Source organism: Brachyistius frenatus, unplaced genomic scaffold (assembly GCF_029030835.1).
Source record: "Brachyistius frenatus isolate BFR_SWC_R1_liver_20210118 unplaced genomic scaffold, ASM2903083v1 Contig_18, whole genome shotgun sequence".
NCBI classification, from domain to species: domain Eukaryota; kingdom Metazoa; phylum Chordata; class Actinopteri; family Embiotocidae; genus Brachyistius; species Brachyistius frenatus.
The window spans coordinates 975,916-998,487 of record NW_027210617.1 but is presented as its reverse complement, the minus strand read 5'-3'; the positions used below and the strand labels follow the sequence as shown (position 1 = coordinate 998,487).

Sequence of the window (22,572 nt, the reverse complement as noted above, 5' to 3'; positions counted from 1 at the left end):
GTTTTATACATGTAAAAAAAATGTCAAGAGTTATTAGATTAACTTGTAGATCAATGATGATTTAAACAGGCCAAGCAGTGTCTAGAAGGCACTTTCTTTATTGAAAATTGTATATCATCTTTAATTAAAACCCACTGAAAAGGTGATATTCACTGTTTCTGCCTCTCACTCAGCCGAACATATATCAGTGAAACTGATGAAAAATGCTGATGAATATTCATTTACCACATGGGCTCTGACTATGCACAGGTTTTAGCGCTCCACCAGCACAGTAGTGATTTAAATGCCATTCACATTGTGAGGTTAGAGTTAATAGATTTAATCATACAGCTCAGCGTTGGCAGCTTTGATTCTCAGCTGTATGCAGAAAAAAAATGTGTGACTCTGGAGACTGAAGTGAAAGTGCAGGTTGGAAAAAAAAAAAAAAAAAAAGGTTAAAAATGGTATGGATGCAGGCTCAGCCATAGCAACTCTAAGGGAAAGAGGAAAAAAGACCTGTCAAGAGGAAGACATGTCCCCTTAGTAATCTATATTAATGGTGCTGTCCCACTCATGTCATGTCAGGGACAAGCAGGGGAGGTTAGAAACAAACAATGCTTAAAGTCTCATCCATTTCACTCTGAAAGGGTCCTTTGTTTTGGGGCTGGGAGGAGATAAAGTGAAAGGCAATGAATCAAAACCAAATCAATAGGGTGAAATCGTTTCAGCTTACCCTGGGTTCCGTCATATTGATACCAATTAGGAATATTAACTCTGCGAGGAAGAGATTAATGCACAGGTTCTTGTGGATGGTGTTGCGATCGCTCTGCAGGCCCCGGAAGAAGCAGAAGGTGAAGATGCTGATGGTGAGGCAGACGAGGGACACCACGATGCCGACACGGGTGATGACGGTCAGGACCAGCTCGTCATACACTCCGATGTTCTGGAGAAAATAAGAAAGAAAATAAGAAAAATAGCAAAATAACTAAACAGGCTTGTGAAGAGAAAGAAGCTAACATTTTTTCAGCTCTGTGAGGACAGATGGAAGCATTTTACGTCAGATTAAATCATAGATAATCTTGTCAAAAGTACTAATCCCCCCTTTGAATCTTATAATAAATGAGAAACTAAAAATAGTACTTATTTTATTTACACTGCAACATAAGCTTATGGAACTGAAAAACAAACCCTGACTCAGAGCAGAACATGACCCAACTTTTTTAAGGACTATGTTTCTGTCCCATGTATATGTCACAGAGACAAAAATATACCATATGTAAATACCTCTGTATCCTCGAGTGGTCTCAAGATATATCTGAATGATGACTGGTTAAAATGTTTTTTTCTTTTATACAAAATTACGTTTTCTTTTTATTTCATTCTGACTGTAAAATTGATATTGCCTCATATGCAGGCTTTGACAATATCCTTCAAAACAAACATCTTTGTACCTTGCAACCTCGTTTTTTTGCTTACAGGCACAAGATCCGGTGTCATTTTGAATTTTACATTAAACAGCTAATGAAAGAGGCAATGGATTGAAAACACACACTGCAGCATCAGAATAAATGTGTCTCCTCTCTGAACCTTATTGGGATCATTGCGATCCTGTAAAGGTGATATTGAAAACCAGAAACCAAAATGTTATGGGTCTAATCACAATGCACACAAAAGTCTTAAATACCACATAAACGGTGTGAGTTAGAGATGAATCTAAAATATGAAATGACATACTGTAATTTCTCGGTGTGCCATGAGGATGGCAAAGTTGGTGAGATGGCTGCATGAGCAGGTGGTGTGTGTCTTATTGGAGTCCAGGAGTTTGCAGCCTTGGGTGGACCAGTAGCCCATCATACTCCTCTCAGAGTAATTCCAGAAGGAGCAATTGGAGTTGAAGTAGTGCTCCATCTGCAGATAACAAGAGATATGGTTAAGTGTCCAAATAATTGACTTCCTAAAATTGAAGCACATGTAGAACACAGAGGCCATTTACCCCCTACTCATACAAAGTATTTTTCTGCACTGATATGGATGAGGATTTTTCGCTTCACAGCTCTCATGAAGCAATTCATATGTTGTATCTCATTTGGCACATGCTTGCCAAATCAACCGAGGCATGGTTGGATATACGAGGCCTTAATAACAGAGAAGCATAATTGTTTGACGGCATGTCTTTGGAATTGCACAGTTTCTCTGATAAAGAATGGAGTCACGCATGGTCCTATGGGAACTCTAGTGACAACTTTAAAAGACGAAAGATAATTGGTGCTCCAGTAATTTCATCCTAGATTGTAGGGCTAATCTAGGAGTTAATTTCCCTCACTATAAAAGAAAATGGGTATCATTTATATCCCAATGTTGATTAAAGAATTAGTTTTCATTAAGAATTCACTTAGGTTCTAAAGACTCCTTTAATTTGATGTTCAGTGACTTAAATAAACTGCCGACTGACCTAGCCAGACATTTACAATTCAAATGGCAGATCTCCGTCTACTCTGGATGTTCCCTTCTGGTGTTTTTTAATATGACCTCTCCATTCATTCCAGCAGTGAGACTCACATCAATGTGCTCCAGGGTAAAAATCACCGGGTCATTAATGAATACGCGGCTGGACTCCTTGTTGATTGAGGCGGCGATGATGTCGGAATTGACGGCCACCGACACATTGCGGCCGTAAGCCTCGTTGGCCATCTTAATGGTGGCGTTTTCCGTGCTGAGGAACTGGCTCAGGTTTTTGTAGAGCACAAAAACCAGCTTGGCAACTCCTGTCGACCAAAAGGCAGAAATAAAGGGAAGAGGAGGGGAAAAAATAAAATGAAGTAAGCGGAACAATTTAAACAATGTATGAATAAAACAAAATGTGGTGACAAATATGCAGACTACTAGAAGACAAGAGGACCACAAATATTTCAACACTCCAATTTATTTCAGAGTAATTGAATTTAAAATATTCAGCAAATGACCTGAATGAATGAGAGAAAGATAAGTGAGAGATCATGTCTGAAAGCTTTTACAAGTGGCCTCTTATTTTTCAGTTGAATCATAGGGCTTAGGGGCTTTTTGAGATGAACTGCTCTCTTGTGCTTCTACAGTTCCCCATCTCCCCCCCAACACACACACATACACTTCACATTTCAATAAAACAACAAGAACAGGAACACATGATGCGAAAACGTTTTACAGTATGTTACACACTGAATTATCCCTTTGATTGTCTCAGATTTAATTTGACCAAGTTTCTCTCTCTTTTTTTTTTTTTTTTAGCTTACCATTCCGACTGTTCAGCTTGACAGTATTGGCTGATAGCTGGATTGAGATCCCGCCCTTGCTGGATTGTGGAAATTTAAAATCCTGGACCTGGCCATCAGTGCTGAGGACGTACACATCCAGGACTGCCAGGTGCAGAGAGGCAGAGGATGGGTTGGTAAAGAAAGATGAGGAAAGGATATCGGTCATTGCAGAGTATTTGACTTGGATGCACAAAAATAAAAGGGAGTGACATTTTTTAAGTTGGAGCTTTGTTCATGACATTCTTCCACACAGTTACAGTTTAAACACTAAATCTTAGTGACAGTAGGATACAAAATAAAAACATCAATCACAAAGTGAGGCTCTGCATAATGTGAATAAAACAGTGTTGAAAAAAACAACCAACAAAAAGTCCTCCTTATGTGGTCTATCAGCTGGAAAAAAAAATGAGGGAAAGCAGAGGATAAACAATGTGCGTTTTCTGACTCCACAGCAGGCTAATGTTCACATTAATGTATAGAGTTACAAGGTCTAGACGCATACATTTATAAAGTAAGCGTGCGCAATCAGAGAATCCAGTCTATTTAATTGTCTGATATTCATCACTTTGTCAGTAAGCGACTCGTTAAACCTAATATGCGTTGTTTTCCTATTCCCCTGAGGTTTAAACGCTTATTATGAAAACAAAGTCCTTTTTTATGAGGCGGCCTTGTTTTCCTATCACAGGGTTACTCTTTCAATGAGCTGAACGTAATCAAATTAACTGAGCTAGCATCAATCATGAACGCTTGCCTTTCGCTCACCACAAACTCTGCTTTACTCACTTATATTATCTGCAGGAACTTTGACAATAGCAGGTTCCATGAGGTTGTCAGCAAGGACGAAGGCCCCTTCCTCCAGAGTATCCAGTAACATGGTGGCTGCGTGAGTTTGCTCAGTGCTGTTCATGTCCTGCCAGGACTTCAGCGCCTCCGGTCGCAAAAGGTTATCTACCGTGTCCACAATGGCCTGTGTCAAAGTAGACAACCAAAACAAACGCACAAAGAAACAAACAAAAAAAGAAAAAGAGACACTTGAGTACCTCCGAAAAAAAGGAGTTTGTTTGCAGGCATTAGCAGTGACATGCAGACACTGAAATGAATGAATGAATGAAATGCAGTGCCGAAGCATCACATCTGTAGGAATTAAAATGAACATGAGAAAAAAAATTATAAAACTAAAAGGACATGAATTCCTTAATTGTATACATGACAGGCACAATTAATTAGAGACATTTACTGAATAATAAAGACAGAATTTTTAAACTGTATTGACCATGAAGGAGGAGCTGCTGAGAGAGATGAGCAGTCGCATCATTGATGGTGGGGATTGAGTTTCATTTTCAAGGACGCTACATCAAGGCAGACACTTAGGGTCACGCTATTGAGCCTATTAGGTCTGTCCGATAACAGGATATTAAGAGATGGCCTGATGGAAGTCAAAGCACCAAAAGCTGATCTCAATTAAAACTCTCTAATTACAAAGTTCAGCGTACAGCATGTAGCAACTTTCCTGTTCTTTAACATTTTCAAATACTTTACAATAAATCTTTCAGTCGCCCTGAGATGTGTACAACATATTAAACTGTTTAGATTAACTGTTTCCTGAATGCAAAGATTTTCCAGCCTCACAGTTTTTGTCACCTAAAAGCTCAGGAGGGACGAAAGATAAATTGGGCGCAGGATCCAGACAATGCCGAGTTTTCTTCGGGAAATAATCAAATCAATGTGTCTAATCGGGTAATCAATGTTGGCGACGGCTGGCGGAGAGGGTGGGGGAAAGCTAATGTGATATTGCGTCAAGCATGGCAGATGTCAGATACTGCTGAGTCAACGATCCCTGTCCCAGATCCTCTCGCACTGTCATTAGTCAAATAAATGTTGTAATTTCCATCGACACAACCCCTCTAACACTGCCACTATCTCAGAGTTCAGATCCACATATTGTGACATTAGAAAACAAAAGGATGATGTGACTTGGGGAGTGGTTTACATACATGTGTTATTTTTCTTTTCCGTGCTTCCTACATGAGCGCACGGCCGTTGACTGGCTAATTAGCTGGATCCATTTTAATACTGTCCCGAAGGAGAGGTCTGGATTTAAAGGGGGGTGACTTTGGTGGCAGGTGGAGGACATTGGTGTCCCTAATGGTGGAGGGATATATACAGCCAAAACACTGTGATGTTTGAACTGAGGCCCGTGACAGCATTTGAGGAAAAAAAAACAACGAAAAAATATACAGTAGTTTGACCTGCATTAACCCTATTAACCAGATAGAGCTAGAGTTGCACTTTTAATTTATGAAACAAATGACCTAAAACCTGTGTCCTTGTGAAACAAAGGCCATCAGTTTTACTTAACAAGCAGTAAAAGGCCAGGTGATGGTCCTTGGAAATAATAAAAAAAAAGGTTTTAATAAATCACATGTGAACAAGTGAATTCATTGTATAGTGAAGTGCGCTCCCATAAGAAAGAGCAAAAACCTGTAACAGAGCAGTGACTCCTTAAATGAATAATGAGATGGATGTAAGTACAGGATGTTTGCTTGAATTGTGGTGCTTTGCATCCAGGCGTGCAACCTCGAGTAAACACAATAAACATACAATAGGGGAAAAAACGAAATGAATAACAAAAATACACCATAGCTGTCAACGCATAGAGGGGAGAAAAAAAACACACAGACATACACATTGACGAAAAGAAGCCACCTCGGTGAATGGAGATGACTTCTCTGTGACTTAGAAAGCACTTTGAGTACGATTGTGGCTGTGTGTAAAGCAATTACTCAAAAAAGCAGGAAGCACAGGGAGGAGGGAGTACATGACAGTGCAGAGGGTACATGCTGCTGAACTTGGGCGAGGGCATATACAGTAGTACAGGAATAGAGGGGACAGCAGCAAGCAGAGTGGGCAGAAGCATTGCTTCAGTACCTTCATGTATGCCCTGCATGTCCTTTCTCGTTTTTGAAGCTTTTTTTATTAGAAAAGAAAAAAAAAAGAACAGATACAAAATTGAGACATGTAATTTGCACAAGTTCATGAGTTTGAGTAAAGGATCTGTAGAAACAAGGCACGTCCGAGAACTAACTAATTCATGACAGAATGAGCCACTCTCCATCGCCTGGTGTGATACCGGTGAGTCTCGAGTGCCACTGACATGTTTACCTGCAGGTCTAAGAGTAACAGCTCTCTGGCTTATAATCATGACATGCTCTATTTTCTGTTTACACTCACCTGACACATATATTACGATTAGTACAGCCATATTGACGCCATCACAATAAATCTACAACTACTGTCAAATGTCTGCCTTTTGTCAGAGTTTAAAATATTATAACTGCTTTTCTGTTTTGGTTTTGTCTGTCTTCCTGCCTGCCTGAACTTGAAAATGAATGAGACAGAAAGGCAGACTACTGACTTAATTTGAGGGAGAAAATGAAATTCTGCAATTTTATAAACAAAAAACAACTATTAACTTGTTAGTAAACTCTGACTGTAAACTCTCTATTAAACAACAGCAAATTGATGAGAAAATGGAGTTAATATGTTCCTTTATATGGTGCGTTTTTTTTGTTGTTGTTGATGTTCGTTTTCTTTTTTGGTGGATGTGGCTACCTTATTGAAACTCCGTCCTGCCGAATCCTTCTCGCTGGGTCTGAGCTCCTGCAGCTGTGCATCCAGGATGTCCACCAGCTGCTCCATCAGGCGCACCGAGGAGCTGACATCCCCGGCAAAGATGGGGCCTTTGGTGTGCTTGGCTAACTCGTTGGCCAAGTTAGCTGCATTTTCACCGCTGCGGATCTGCGGGGGGAAGAGAGTGAATAATGTTCACGAGAATACAAGACGACAGACTTGCGGGGATCTTTACAGCCCTGTTTCTAACGTCAAATCACACTTGAATGAGTCCTTGAAATCCCTCTTATGAGAAGGAGGTCTAATGTTTTCGGCACGCAGGAGACAGTGCTGTGGTAGCAGTGTTTTACTATGTGGGAAGTAACAGAAAATAACCCAAATAGACCTCTTTGCAATATCAGCTGTTAGAACTATGGCACACATTATACAGACAGTAGAAAATATTACCATTTCTTATCAAAGTTATTCAACCTGAAGAAAATGATAACCACCTCTACAAAGTTGGGTCACATTAATCATTTTGTAATAGCATTAGTATTCTGCTCCTGTATGCAGCATATGCCTTTCATACATATTTCTGGTTTTCACTTTTATGTAGTTTGTGTCATAATTTTCCTTTAAATATAATTTTGCAGTTGACTGATGTACCTGTAATTTGAATACAGATGCTTGCAGTCTTTTCAGTTGTCCTCTGAAAACACACAGGACACATCAGTCCTGCTCTGTCAGAGCAGAGAAATGCTGCTTTCAAGATAATCTGACCCAGATTTGCTGCAATCTTATTTAAGTCCCTCACAAGTATGTCTTTCCATGACTTTGTCCACCCCCTTTCAATGTTTTCGAGACACACATTCGAATTAGGAGGAAAACAGTCAGGCACAGCTCATACAAACCTTCTGGGCTACTTGGTTGACCCAGTGGGAGGTACAGTTGCTGAGATCAGGGCCCTTCGGGTGCCAGTCCCCAGTGGAAAGGACACATAAATAAGACGCTGTGCCTAACAGGGAAAACAAGAAGAGAATAGTCAAGTTAAATCAAGTCAAATTAAATTGAGTTTCCCAAAAAGGAGTTCACAGGAAAACAAAGGACACGAATAGAGATCAAAGGAGGAAAATGCACACGAGCAAGTTCATCATTTATATAACATAGAAGAAGTGCATGCACATAGAAACATCAGCTCAGACAGTTGTCGGATTTTTTTTCGCTTTGTAGGAACGTTGTGAAGAATTTACTGAACATATTTTCATCAACTGATGTCTTTTTCGGTACAAAAGTGCAGTTTTTTTCCCTGATTAGCACCCTGTCTGATGAACTCTGAGAGTACTAACACAATTTCACACACAATCAAATGAGGAATGCACGTCTGCACGCAAGCTCCGGGAGAAACAACGGAGCCCGCTCCTCTGCCGTTACAGATTGCTTAATCATGTTTCGACACTGAATGACAGCTAAAATCATCCTTGATTCCCTAAAACACCTACTTAAACTGATGCCCCATATGGATTTAAAAAAAAAAAAAAAAAAGAAAAAGATCCCTGTATTCAAAAGTATCAGACAGATCTAACAAACTCCACGTGCTGGAGGTCATACAGAACACAGCATGCACACGGCCCTGAGGTGAAAGCGAGCTCTGTTTACCTCGTGTTCCCTTTGGACAAGGTCGCTCCACCAGCATGCCCCTCTGGGTCTGAGGCCACGTTATGTCTCTTTTCTCAGTGGCCTTGCAGAAGCGCTCAGGTAAAGGGAAGGACTCCAGGGGTGGAGGGGAGGTAGTCTGTGGAATCACAGGAGGTGGCTTGGCCGCTCCCCTGCTGCCCTCCTTGGGCCCTGTTGTGGTGGTGGTATTGGCCACACCCCAGTGCACTGTGGTTGTTGTAGTGGTGGTTGTAGTTCTCTGAGGCTGAAGGGACGTGGTGACTTCTGACAGTGGTGGTGCTGCAGAGAGAGACACAGAGTAAAGAGGTATTATGTTTGAGTGGAGCATTGTTTTGTGATGTTTGCAGTCCAGAAGGGAAACAACAAACACTTCCATGACTTATGAGGTTTGATTCTCACTGGGACACATATTTGTCAGTCTTATGGAAACACGTTGCAGCGCGGTGAATGAAAAATACTAACCAAATGATAGTGGTTGCAGTTTGAGGTCAGTTCATTAGTGTGGCACCCCTGGTGGGCATAATGTGAAGTATATCAAGTACTTCCTAAGAACACTGGCAGGTTTTCAAAGCTTGACCTTCTGCTGGGCAGATGTTGTCATGTACCACAAAACCTTAGCAGTGCCCCCTGTAAGTAACATTCCACTTTTTTTTTTCCCTCAACATGTTCAACACTGTAATGCTTATAAATCCAAGTACCCTGTTGTGTAAATTGCTGCTAAGTGCTTTGTGCAACAAGCGTATTTGCTTTCTCGTTGACTATGGCTTATCCAAGGCACTCAGTCTGAAGCGAACAAGACAATAATTACAGTAACATCCTCTGCCTGGCAATCATTCTTGCCTGGGAGATTTTGTGGCATGGCTGATTAAATTTCACTGGAGCAACACAGAACCAGTATGTGTAGCCACAGTTGTTTCTCCCTATACAACTCATACGCTGATAAAGCAGGTGTGCAGTAATTCATGCAATGCCCCAGGCAAAAACAATAAATTTCAGACCTGGGAAAAGAGAAAATAGTGCAGTCCTTACATTTAACATGAGCCACTGAGGGAAAACTATGAAGACATTTTTCATGTGATTCACAAGAGGAGTATAAGTAACACTATAATTACATTTCATAAAAGTCGAACATAAGGGAGTTGCATAGATGAAATGTTGATAAACACTAACTGTTTGATATAAATCTCCTCCACACCACCAAGTGCAAAAACAAAGCATAACCAATCTCAAAAAAATATTTGTTGGCTGAATTCAAAAGGATAAGCTATATCAATCAAAGGAGCTCTGATTGGAATGCAATGTGCATACTGAATCTAATCGCATTTGAGTACTTTGATTTCCTCCATTAGGCTGCCTGTAGAGCATGCAGAGAATGTGAAGAGGTGCTGTTACACTGCTTGACTTGAGCAGTCGTTCTTAGCGCTACAACCAGTAGTGAAAACATGGACCAGAAAGAGAGAGAAGGAAACAGAAAGTCAAAGAGAGGAGGGAGTGAGGGGTAGACGCAGGAAACGGGAAACAAAGACAGTGGAGGGGGATGGTGGAAAATATGGGCACACTTAGAGGATGATGACAGGAAAATTCAGAAACAATGGGGCCACACTGGAGAAGGAGAAGACAGTTTCTGTCTTCCGGTGGATTGGAGGAGAGGCAGCCAGACTCCAGGCAGCAACACCTCCATATCTATTGCCTCCATTGGATAATGGGTCTGGCTGATAGCAACCCCCAACCCTACCCAACACACACCACTGCTACTATCACCATGGGCCCCACGGTGTGGATGAGAGGCTTCAGCACAGTTGAGCTGAAGGGAAATCGCCTTTGAGGCTGGCTGCTACCTGTGGTGAATTAGGCTCTATTTACCAGAGGAGATGACTCTGTGTGCTCCCTCCTGTTGGGGGCGAGAGAACTAAGAACGCACACACACACACACAAGCACGAAGGTGTACACAGCTGACTGGCTGTCTTGACACTGAGCTGAAGGCAGATTTGACTGGCTGGCTTCACCTCAGCCTCCTCCTCCTCTTCTCTCCCTCCTCCCCTACCTGTATCCTTTTACTCAACACAGTGAAATTCTCGGCTGCACAGCTTGTCACAGCGGTTGAGAGACAACCTGTGCTTAGTGTCCTTTCAGCACTAGCATTTAGCTGGCTGGGAGAAATGCCTGTCTCTATTCTGCACCAATACCCTTTCATTGCTATAACCCTTGTTTTTTCATGACTCACTGAGAAGACTCAGAGGTGAAAGCAATTGTCACCAAAAAGATGTAGCGATGCAAATTTCTGGTTAAGTATACACACTACAGCATGTACTGTTGAAATGAAAGTGTGTTCACAAAGTGTATAAATTATTAGGATTGTTTATTTTTAAACATCTGGGCTCCAAGTTGCTTGGCGGACTTCCACAACGTTCCCAAGAAACTGTGGGGCCCTTTAAAAGTGTCTCATTTCCAAAGTATGAAAGATGATAACGATAACATCCCGGTCTCCATGGGTGGGTGGGTGGGTTTCGAATCCAGACAGAAATCAAATGAAAATGAATCGCTGTAAAGCAGCATGATTTAAGATAAAGGGCTCACGACTACAGCCAATAAATCACAGAGGCATCTGTGTAATCCAAACACATTCCTTTAGCATGTCAGCTAACAACTGTATCTTGTCAACATCCCTCGTTCAACAGGGTTGCTTGTCATAGCTGGCTGGGAAGTTGATCTCAATGCTCCAGTTACAACATGTACAATTAAATCTCTTTGGAATTTTTTTTTTTTTTTTTTTTTCATATTTTGTTGCCACCTGCTATCAATGGAGAAACTGGTGAGATAATGTAAGTAAAACTCAATTAATAACTGATGGGTTTGACCCACCAGAAGCTTTTCATTTGACAGGAATTCCCCCATTGCAAATTGCATGGCTTTGGAGAAGAGCTGTGTGGTGGATTTGAAAATGTCTGCATTGCATGAGAAAAAAAAACAAAACAAAACAAAACAAGCTGTGCTGGTATTGCTAGATATTGCTATATTCTGAGTGTGCACCATCATATAAATGCAGCTGTACTTTAAAGAGATTCATTAATGAGTAATAATATGAGGCCATATTATATGAAAGGGCTAAAATAATCCTGTTGCGGGTGGGGGTGGGGGGGGGGGGGGGGGCAGGTTCATGTCATGTTTATGATGCAAACTAATCCTCTTTCCTGTGTCAAACAAAGGCTAATGTGAATGTAGGCTATACTTCCCAGAGAGATCCGTGCATAAACAATGCCGCCTCTTTGACCACTGCTGTTCCTGTGTACATAGCGTGTCGGCCCGTAATCCTGCCAGCAACACAATAATCTTATTACCTTTATGCCATGGCTTGGTCTAATTCAATCCAATGAAAGCTAGGCGGAATTAACCCACAAGTATTAAAATGGACACTCCTCTCAGGTAGTCACTTCTTCACAAAGATGTCTAAGTGGATACATTTATAAGTAGAGACTGAGGGATAGGTATTGATCTGTTGGTTGGTGCTGCAGACGCCTTTCTCCATGTCTTTCTTTTGATTCGTAACATGGACCAGATACTTCTGTTTTCTGCTGTGGTAATCATCATCTGACACTACTGAATACTTTCCCTGTGCAATATTCCTTTGATTATGACAGAAGAAGCAAATCCCACGTTTGGGCTATATAGCGAAATCAGGACAGGATCCTTGATTATTATGTCTCTGCTGCACTCAGCCCAAGGGGAGGCTTCAATTAGCTGTCATAGAGTGTGAGTGCATGGAATGATATTCTCCAAAGCACTGCCAATAGTCAGGACAGACTTATTCATAACCTCTTTTGTGTGATTCAACACCCACACATTGTTGCACTTGAATGTATCTCAGTGGGTCTGTTATTACCACTGGGGTTACAGGTCTGGGATTGATGACAGACAATGAGAAGGGAATCCAGGAGAGGAGCAATGCCTGTCGAGTGCTGTCAGAGCATATGCATACATGTAAGCACTCAGGAACACACACACACACACACACACACACACACACACACACACACACACACACACACACACACACACACACACACACACACACACACACACACACACACACACACACACACACACACACACACATAACACCCACGCTCACAAACACACACAGACATACACACTCACAGAGCTCAGATTAGACTTTACCAGGACTCGGGTATTCATGCCGAGGTGACAAATGAAAACCGACAGCGTGTGTATCTTTTATATTATGTTTAATGGCCTCACTTTCAGTAGGCTCCGCATGGTTGTTCATCAGGATAATGTTTCATACCCGTTATCAGGTGCTGTTTATCTTATGCGTACTGGGAAAATGGTAAGAGAGCACACAGTTAGCACTTGTTTTAGCTAATTTGCCCCATATAAAGTTGAACGAGTTACTAAATCTCACTCACCCCCTCCTGTATCTCCTGCTCTCTCATAGAAGAAGCTCATGCTGATGTGAAATGAGCCCGCTTAGAAACGTTTACCTCTTTCTTCACATTTTTGTGGGAGACTTACTTTGTGTTAAGGTAAAAGACTTGTGTCTGTTGTACACTGAAACATCTCCCCTTGGTGGTAATTACATCCTAAAAGAAATAGCAAAAGTTAACAAGCCAATGAAACCTCAAACAATACAAGGTCTGTTCCTGCCATCAAAAAGGGGGCCATGTTTGGGCTTTGTGAAGGCACCAAGATAATCTGGTGGATAGGAAATAAATGAATACCCCCTCTGCTTTTATGTCATTCGACACAGAGCACAGGTTAATTGAAATAAGGAGTTGCACTGTGAAAAAAATGTGGAAATAATTCTCTGTGCTAATGCTGCTGAAATGCCTCCGTTTCAAACATAGCATTTCACTCAATCATTTCTGGATGCAGCCTTGCATCTAAGTTCATATGGAAATGGAGCTGCTCTTGAGTATGAAATGGCGTGATGATTTATAACATGTTTGTGATGCATCTCGATATCTACCAATAATAACAATAATACACAAAGGAAATTGGATTACACGTCTTTCGCTCTCCGCTGCATTTGTCGCTATGGAGGGGAACACGGCGTATGATTGCTTGTGTATCAGCAGTAAATATGAAGAGAGCTGAGTGAAAATTCATATAATTTCCCACGAGTCATGTCCTTGTGAGGTGTGTACTGTACACATCCATGTCTTAAGGAACAAAACCTAATAGTTGGATTATGTTATTTACTGCTGTCTCCAATATGTCTATTTCCAACAGAACAGATGCATTGATTCATAAGGACACAGGCGAGCCTGTTATACATGCGTATAAACACATGTGCGTATACACAAAATGACACCAAAGTATAGAGAAGCAACATAGCAGCTGCCAGACTAACGCCTGCTTCTTCTTTTTTTTTTTTCTCCTCCCTGCAGCTTTTTGTACTGTACGTGCCTCAAATTTAAAGCATTAACTCTAAGTGTGCTGAGCAGACTGGCATGTAACGCCTTGCACACAGGAGGGTGTCTATTTTGGGGTGGACATACACACTTGTGAACGGATACACATTCACAAGCATGTGTGCACAAGTTCTGCAACACACAAACCCATGTAAACCCACATCGGCGCAGAGAAACACAGACTCCCAAAGACACAATAATCGGGCCTGTGTGAAATAAATCTCCTCAAAGGCGTGTGTCAGTTAGTGATGGGGGGACTATTGTGACGTCTGAGTAATAATTCTTTTAATACGCCCTGTCTCACAGTCAAGACTGTAATCAAACAAGAGACTGTGGATCCCCTCGGCTATAGGACTCAGTGTAACCATAATCACCCCCCCCCACCCCTTTTATGTAAAACAACTCTTTGTGACGCTCTAAATCATAACCTCGGGTTTGCTGTTGCCCACATACTTGTAAGCTGTCAGTGGAGATCATTTGGCCGCACTGTGTACAGTAGTTTAACATCAGCGGGTGAGACGTTGCAAAGCAAGTGATAACTAGCAGGTTGGGGGTGTGAGAAAACAATATGTTGAGGTGTGTTTTCGGATAAGAAGTGAAGGCGGTCTTCCTTATCTTGCAGCAACTGGCCCGGATGTCTTTACGATGTTTGGCACTGAAGGAGCAGCAAAAGATCATGATCCGATTTCAGAGGGAACAGGTGACCCACTGACCTCATGTGCTGAATAGCTTTTATTGCCACCCTACACTGGGGGGTTTAGGTATTATCCCACAACGTAGAATCAGAGACACTGTGAACAAGACTATAAATCCCCATAGCAGAATTTCTCCTTTTTATCAGCCCAGTTAAATTCACCCCGATATCGTAACCAAGAATGAGACCAGCGGCCGTGATGTAAATACAATAACTAAACGTTTTTTAAAAAGCTACATGGGGGGGAAATAAAGGATTGAAGCTGGCATATAGGGTGGTCTTATAGTCCAATAGTAAAGAAGGAGACCTTTAACTAAAGATACACACCCCAATGGTGCCTTACTAGTAAAATATCCTCTGAGCTTACACAGTTCAAAACACCAGTGAGCGAGAAATTCTGAGGTTTAAGGATTGTTAATAATAAAATAAGCAACTTGCTGATTTAAGCTGTCCCAACTATGATACAAGCATGCAGGCCTCAGCTCACCTTGGGGTATTTTTACACAGATTCTGAAATATTGCTGCAGACTGTACAGAGAGGTGTTTGATTTGGTCTGGTCTTGGCAGTCTTTTGCTTGAGCAGTCAGTCAGAGTTAGTGTGATCCTGACAGGAGCCAACAGGAGATCAGGTCAACAGGGAAGGACTTCCACTCATATAGGTGGTTGAGGACACTCCACTTGTCAAGACGTCTGGATCAATTCAAAGTAGATGAAATTTAAACTAAGAGAAAATTAAGGTCATGCTAAAAAAAACAACCCAAATCATCATTTCAAATCCCTTAAATGAAAACTTTGTTACCCATAAAGCTGTTCCAAAAAACAATTACTTCTGATATGAAAAAGTGAACAGCGTGTGATCCCTGATCTTCATCTTCATTATCTTTTTCCTTTTGCGTGTGTACAGTTTCCCGGAGGCAGAGCTAAGGATTTACTTAAATCCTGTCATTTAGTGTGCACTGCTCTCACTAGGAATTATTTGAGCAGACTGACCGAGGCTTTCGCCGGACTTCAGGAGGGAAATCAAACAGATGCATGCTTGCAAAGAAACGCAAACATCCCGATGTAAGGCTCTGCTCATGAGCAATCACGGAGGAGGAGGAGGAGGACTTGAAGACAAATAGGTGTCTGCAGGTAAAAAGAGCATAAACAAATATAAGACAAAGAGGGCGAGTAAAAGGAGAAAGACAGACAGAAACCGCAAAACTGAACGCAATCGAGAGATAATGAAAGAGAGAAACAATAAGATGGAGGTGACAATGAGAAGGGGAGAATGGGATGGAGAATGACAGGAGGACAAGAAAACAAAACCAAAAAGGGTGATTTTCCACATCAATATCCTCTCCTTTCACATCGCTGTGTCCACTTGGGCAGTTGACAGGGGGCCGGGGAGAGGGAGGATTGTTGTTCAGGCAAACAAACAAATTGGCCATTTTTAACACACCCTGATACCTGCTCCTACCACTGGTGAGCATGTAGGAGAAAGAAGCCATTTTACCTGAGCACGGCGGACAGCTGTGAAAGCTTAATGTGGACTTTGAAAGTATCCATCTCTCTTTCTGGCTCTCCTTGTTTTCTCTCTAAATGTTGCCAGGCACAAGTTGACCTCTATGGAAGCGCCGCAGAAGACAGGAATGAATCATGGTGGTGCTTATTAGAAAGATGTATATTCATCAGACTGTAAGAGGTAAGCTCTCTAGGGCGATTGCTAATGCACATGAGTCACATGCATCTGTAACAGCTGAGCATTTTTGCAATGTGAAGCACTTTTCACAACACACAACTACATTGTTGTGACCACATGCAGAGTTTTGTGAGCTAATTGGCAAGTCGCGACATCGAACCGCACCTTATAATTTTAAACAAATTGGGTCATTTTCTTTCTTACGATCCCCACTCGCAAATGTAAAATTTGAGGCTGCAGCAAAGATTGAAACTGTATGCAAATGTATTGACATTTGAACAATTAAAGAGGAGGTCTTGGTTGGTGTGGGTGTTAAGTGCAGCACTGGGGGCTTTTACAGTGGTGATTTAGCAACACGGGATAGATAAAATGTTTCCAAAGCTCACCTGTGTCCCATCGAGTCTGTTTGTTCATACTGTTTTTTGGTAAAAAATAAGCTATAAAGATGCTTACTCAGTGGTTTGAGGCCACATATCAGAGCTTGGCTTGAATGAACTGTCCATAGAAATGAGTGCATTGTGAGTTTTCTCTGAGAATACCTCACTTAAATCAATTTAATCATCTGACAAGACGCGACAAAAGAATGTCTTTTTATGGGCTCCTATATGCAAGAAGGAAAATGTGCACGGAGCCGCAGTTAAATCAAAGGATTATGGAGCTGTTGGTCAAAGCCAAGAGAGAGACTTACTGACCCATTTTATGTCTACTTCCAGTGGAGCTGCTTGTTGGATGTGACCCCATCCACTTCCCTATAATCCTACAAGAGATGATCACGTCTCTACATGAGCGATGTTATAGGACTTGACAAGAACCCAACTGTCTGTAGCACGGGGTCTCAACATCACTTTGATGTTCTGCATTCCATGACAGAGCGAATCAAGTGACGCCGTTGTTTGTGCACTTGAGAGATACAGGGAGAAAGGAAGTAGGAAGAGTAGTGCACAGCTGTATGCATTCTTTGAAATTCAATTGAAGGAGAAAAATCTGAAAGAGGAAAATTAAAAACCTGCAGATCTGTTTTTTTCCTTTGAAGAAAAAAAGCCCAAAAATGAACACATTTCTTGCTTCTACATTTTTGGCTTCTTAACATTCCCCCTCTTTTTTTTTTTTTTTACTGAAAAAGAGGGAAAACTTGAAGGCATTTTGCTTAGGGCAAAAATAGTGTACAGCAAATGGTGATATGATAAGTATGTGCCCCTATAAATAACTGAAAATACTGTTTTGCTATGTACGCACACTTACAGTTATGTACAAACCTGGAGTATTGTTGCTGTGGGTATTGGTGTCTGTTTGAAGTGTTTGATGTGCAGTTTGTCAGGCTTGTTTCAGAATGAGCCAATAGCATTCAAAATACAGTGGCAGATTTTTCATGATATTCAGGATGGTAAGTGTCGAGGGGTTAATTAGCTATGCTCCGTTACAAACTGGGCTGTGTGTTTGTGTGCTAAGCCATTACATGTGCTTGAGATAGTTGGAGTTCGAGCAAAGCTGAAATGTTCTTTTCATTTTTAGTCTGCTTTTTGTTGGCACTGATCAAAATGCATACCATCAACTTTTAACACCACAAAAGCATTGTGATAGGTCATTTCAGTGTCTAGTGAAGCAAGGACCGAAACGAGCAGCGAGGTATCAGAGAGAGAGCGTCCTGTGACAAGCAGAAAAAAAGTGCCATCATTTATGTGTCAACATCAGCCATGTGGGAGGACAAGTTTATTGACATTTTGATGATCATCCTGGACCATTCTCCCTCGCACTCATCGACTGTAACTCAACATATATTAGTCAGCAGCAGGGCCAGGATCACATCTCATTTGTCAGTGGGAGAGAGCACAGTCCTTGTTGACATTAAAATAAAGATGTGTGAATACAGAAGCCCTAAGGAGCAAATACAGTATGTCAGGTACTGCATGTTTCTAAATATACTCAACAGGAGGGGAAGTGGGCTTCTTTGGATGCTTGGGGGGCCTGAGTGTGTGAATAAACACACTTGTTATGTGTGTTTCTTATACACACCGGCACAACGCACACAAATAACAGGAATGTAGTCTTATTTCAGGGCATATCCTTTTAAAGTCGCTGGTTTTGCTACTGGTAATCAGTGTCCATTCAAAAAATGAATAAGTCAATTGAGCGTGCACCCTGTTTATACACAGCTTATTCTAAAGAGTCTATATCAGCTGTGCTGCAAAATAAAGGCTGTTGCTCAGCTGTTTCATAATCAGTTTACTGTTTGTAAACACATAGGGGCATGAAAAAACATGTTTAACAAATTTAAGGCACTGGTTAAAATCAGCTAATTTCCTATTTCTTCCTGTGATTGTGTGAAATAATTTGGGGGCATGACGAAAGTTTAAAAAAAAAAGAAAAAAAAAAAAGATATTTTGACTGTGGCTTATTCTTCGAGTGCGCTAAATTTACTTGTCATATTCAATTATTTAACTAAAACTGCCTTGTTATCTGTCTTATTTGCAGTGGCAACACTTTAAACATGTTATTCAGAGGTTAAAATATAGAGAGAAGACACTTCTTATCTTGTTCCTTGTGTGATTGTTGCTGTATTCTACTCTGTAAACCTTTTGCATATTACCTCTGCTTTCAGACCTGGACTACATTCTTTGTCACAGTAAAGCACTTTCTTAGTCTGACCAGACTGTTCCACTCGCTGAACTCAATTTAGCCACCCTGGCCCACGTCCTATCAATACCAAAGTGGAGGAGAGAACACATTAATAAATATTGAGCTCTTGGATAATCTGTGGAAAAGTTGTCTGACCTCTTTGGCTCATCACTGGCTGCTTTGAGCATTACGTGGATTTAGGACTCTGGGTGTGGAGGGGATTAGGATAATTACTGTTATTATATTCTCAATGTAAGGACTATCACATGCCCAGGCTAGCCTCCGCTCAGCTCTTGACAGCCAAATTAAAAACATACACGGCTGATGTGACTCTGGATGAGTGATCCTTCTTCCTTGTGTCTTCCATCTCCTTCTCTCTTAGGAAGAATCTTGAATCCTTACACTCGGGGTACAGAGCACATTTTTTCCACTCTCTTTTTAAGGGTTGATGGAGATTTGGAGTTTCAGCATCACTGGGGGAATGATCTAACCTTGCCCCAGGCCAGACTTTGCACCTGTCCGGGCATGTATATTTCCAGAGGTAAGAGTATATCTGTCTCGCTCTAAAAAAAAAAAAAAGGAATATGCTAGCAGGGATCCCTGGAGCCTTAGCACCAAGGACTCAGGGAACGCCCGGATGGTAAACCTCCCCAAATCCCCAAGATACTGATCCCTTATGATATGGTAACTGGCTTCGAGGTGTTGTTTACCACAGAGTCCCGCTCACTTCACCCCCGCCCCCCAGCACCACCCTAGAGATGCTTTCCTGCACTCTAAACCTTCCCGTAACATATCTAGCACATATTAGATTCTAAATTAAAAATCAGTCAGCTGTGACACTTGACACGTAGATGGGGAATACCAAAGGAATATCAAAGTGCACTTGACAGCAACTAAAATCACAATCTTAGCAATGCAATTTAACATTATTGTCTGCAAAAGAAATTATTGGGGCAATGGGTTCTTACCATGTGCTGGATCAGGTGGGCCAAACTCCAGATTGTACCTCAGGATATAAAAGTTATTCCACACATAGAGCTGATTGTCTCGCGGATTATAATCCACAGCTGCGATGTACTGGTACTGGTTGGGAAAGTGGATATCAACGTATTCCCCACGGTTCTGTTTGGTATTGTAAATGTAATCGATCAGGCTCTTGCTGACCTCACTTTCATTGTCTTCATAGGTGGAGCGGACAACATACAGTACTCCACAAACCATGAAGGCATTGGAAGCTGAGCGCTTATCGTAGGCCGTGTCCCAGGTAGCCTCGAATCGCAGCGTGTAGGGGTTTAACTGGCTGATTACCATCATGCCGTTGTTCTGCTCGGTGGCGTAGATCACCCACAGCCCGTTCTCATCCACCGCCAGGTCAATGTCTGTTTTACCTCCCCACTTGTAGGGCGACGTGTCGTGGTAATTGGCGTTATTGATGATGGCCTCGCCACTTTTGATTCGAGTCCGCAGGTCAAACTTCACGATGTTGCGGGTACGCTCCTTGTTGAAAAACACGGCCCCGTCGTAGACCACAAATCCGGTCCCATCCACCCGGTGAGGCAGCTTGTAGGTGATGGTTTGCCGGGCATTTTGGAAGTCATCCAGGGAGGAATATTCGATAAGAGTGTCTGTCCTATATGGAGTCCAAGGCATGAAGTAGACTTTGTCACCGGCTTGCAGTGGGTCTTTGCACCAGGCACCGGCTTGTTGCTCCGCTTCAAATAGAAAGGAAGGCTCACCAACAGCTTTCAGAGTCCCGGGACAAAGAAAAACTAGTAGTGGGAGAAGAGTAGAATGAGAAAATGACACTGATTAAAATGTGAAAAAAAAAAAAAAAAAAAAAAAAAAATACCGATATGATCTCTAACGTCTTCGCTTTGTTTTACAGGTTGTCCAATAGGAGTGGGTACAAACACATATCAACGAGTGGCCAAAACACAACTAACAGCTATAGCCAATATTCACAAGCAGTATAAGGATTTTGGTTTTGTGCATAGAAAGAAAAAAAGAAATAGAAACGTTATTAAGCATAATGTTTAAATATATAAAGTAGTCTGAAACAAAAAGAAGATTGGCCTCATAGACATGTACTGTTGAGTAGAACACAAATGAGGGGAAACAGAACAGAAACAAAACTTAACAAAACAATTGGTCCTGTAAACAAAAAAAATGCAGCCAACTAAAGTCACTTGGCAACAGACGGGAGAAGTTATGAGAGAGCAGAAGTCAGCGGAGTCTGCAAAATGTGTGTACTTAGATGTGTCTCAGTAACACCACCTTTTCTAGACCTGAGCAGCTTGTCATTACCAAGTGGTGCAAATATCACAACCATTAAACATTTTTTTTTTTTTTACTTTCAGTAAGGGTCTCTTGAGGTGTTTTGGTTGTTGCTCTGAGGCATAGGAGGCATAAGAATCAACAGAGGAAAGAGCAGCAAGTGTTCAGGTGAGAATAATGGGGAGAAAAGGGGGGTCTTGGACAGAAAAGGGACAGTAGAAAGCAATAGCTTGAAACGAGGGCCAAGAAACACTGTTACCATGGCATGCTATGGAAAAGGGTTTAGAAGCCAAGCAATATGAGATTCTGCTGAGTAGCAAAAGCACCCAGAGAGAATGAGAGGAGGAAGACCCTATGGACTGCAGCCAATACACCCCCATTTACATCTTTTGGCTGCTTGTGTGCTGTCTTTTTTATGGCCAGCTTCGCTTCCCTTGTAACTCTACACTGGCCGTCAAAATTACAGTTGGGGGTGGGGGGTCCTGACGATAACGTCTGCAATGCGTTTGTAGAGGCCACCATGGGAAAATAGGTAGATTTACAACCAGATGCCACAAAACAAGGAGCTAGGGTTTGGATCGTGTCTGTTATTTACCTTTTTGCTCCACTTCTATTTTAAGCGTTGGAAGAGAGAATGAAAGGGGTGCAAGGGGAAAAAAAGAGATTAATATGAATTAACTGTCATCGCTACGATCACATATGCAGAAACATGTTATGAGACATGGAAAAAGACGGCTACACCTAATAAAGCAGGAAATTAGTGAGAAAGATGACACAGCTGCCAAGGTTCTGTCCGAGAAAAAGGGTTCGATTAGAACACAGAAAAGGGTCTGATCACATTTGTGATCATCACCAACTGTCATTAATGGTTTAAAGCAGAGTGGTGGGTGGATTTGTATACGATTTTTTTTATTTGGATTGAATATGTACTACCATCGATGGCAAGTTCATTGTAGTTCAATGTCTGGCCTCCACAAGTGAAGGACATTTCATTTCAAATTTTCCAATCCATACAACCATATTAGTTTGGTTGTTCCTACCTTCAAACATGAAACACAGGAGTGTTTTATTATTCAGCGCCTCCGGTTAGGTTTCGGCACAAAAAAACAATTAATTAGGGTCAGAGAAATATAATGGTTTGGGTTAAAAGGATGACTCAAACTGTGTTCGGCGATAAAGGTAATACTTCTTTAAAAAAAAAAAAAGGCAGCCTTTGCTGTCATGGCAACAGTAAATACGGTTTAAAAAAAACCGAATAGTTCAAAACAGGATGTGGACATCGGTCTCCTCCACTCATGTCTGCTGTTGTATCTAAACATTCA

At 41.5% G+C, this 22,572-nt stretch overlaps 1 protein-coding gene across 33 annotated transcripts in view; it reads right to left on the bottom strand.

Annotated features, from left to right (window-relative positions):
• adgrl2a (adhesion G protein-coupled receptor L2a) overlaps positions 1–22,572 on the bottom strand; it is a 96,598-nt gene that overhangs the window by 17,222 nt on the left and 56,804 nt on the right. For 19 of the 33 annotated variants that reach the window (XM_069694707.1, XM_069694709.1, XM_069694710.1 and 16 more), the window contains exons 5-15: positions 21,846–21,860; positions 19,945–20,745; positions 8,538–8,834; positions 7,793–7,896; positions 6,882–7,067; positions 6,198–6,236; positions 4,053–4,236; positions 3,249–3,371; positions 2,539–2,744; positions 1,714–1,887; positions 713–922 (exon numbers count right to left, since the gene is read on the bottom strand). In XM_069694707.1, coding sequence (XP_069550808.1) covers positions 713–922; positions 1,714–1,887; positions 2,539–2,744; positions 3,249–3,371; positions 4,053–4,236; positions 6,198–6,236; positions 6,882–7,067; positions 7,793–7,896; positions 8,538–8,834; positions 19,945–20,745; positions 21,846–21,860 — 2,339 coding nt within the window. The remainder of the gene's footprint in view (positions 1–712; positions 923–1,713; positions 1,888–2,538; positions 2,745–3,248; positions 3,372–4,052; positions 4,237–6,197; positions 6,237–6,881; positions 7,068–7,792; positions 7,897–8,537; positions 8,835–19,944; positions 20,746–21,845; positions 21,861–22,572) is intronic. The other 14 variants (XM_069694713.1, XM_069694685.1, XM_069694712.1 and 11 more) reach the window with 3 other exon arrangements.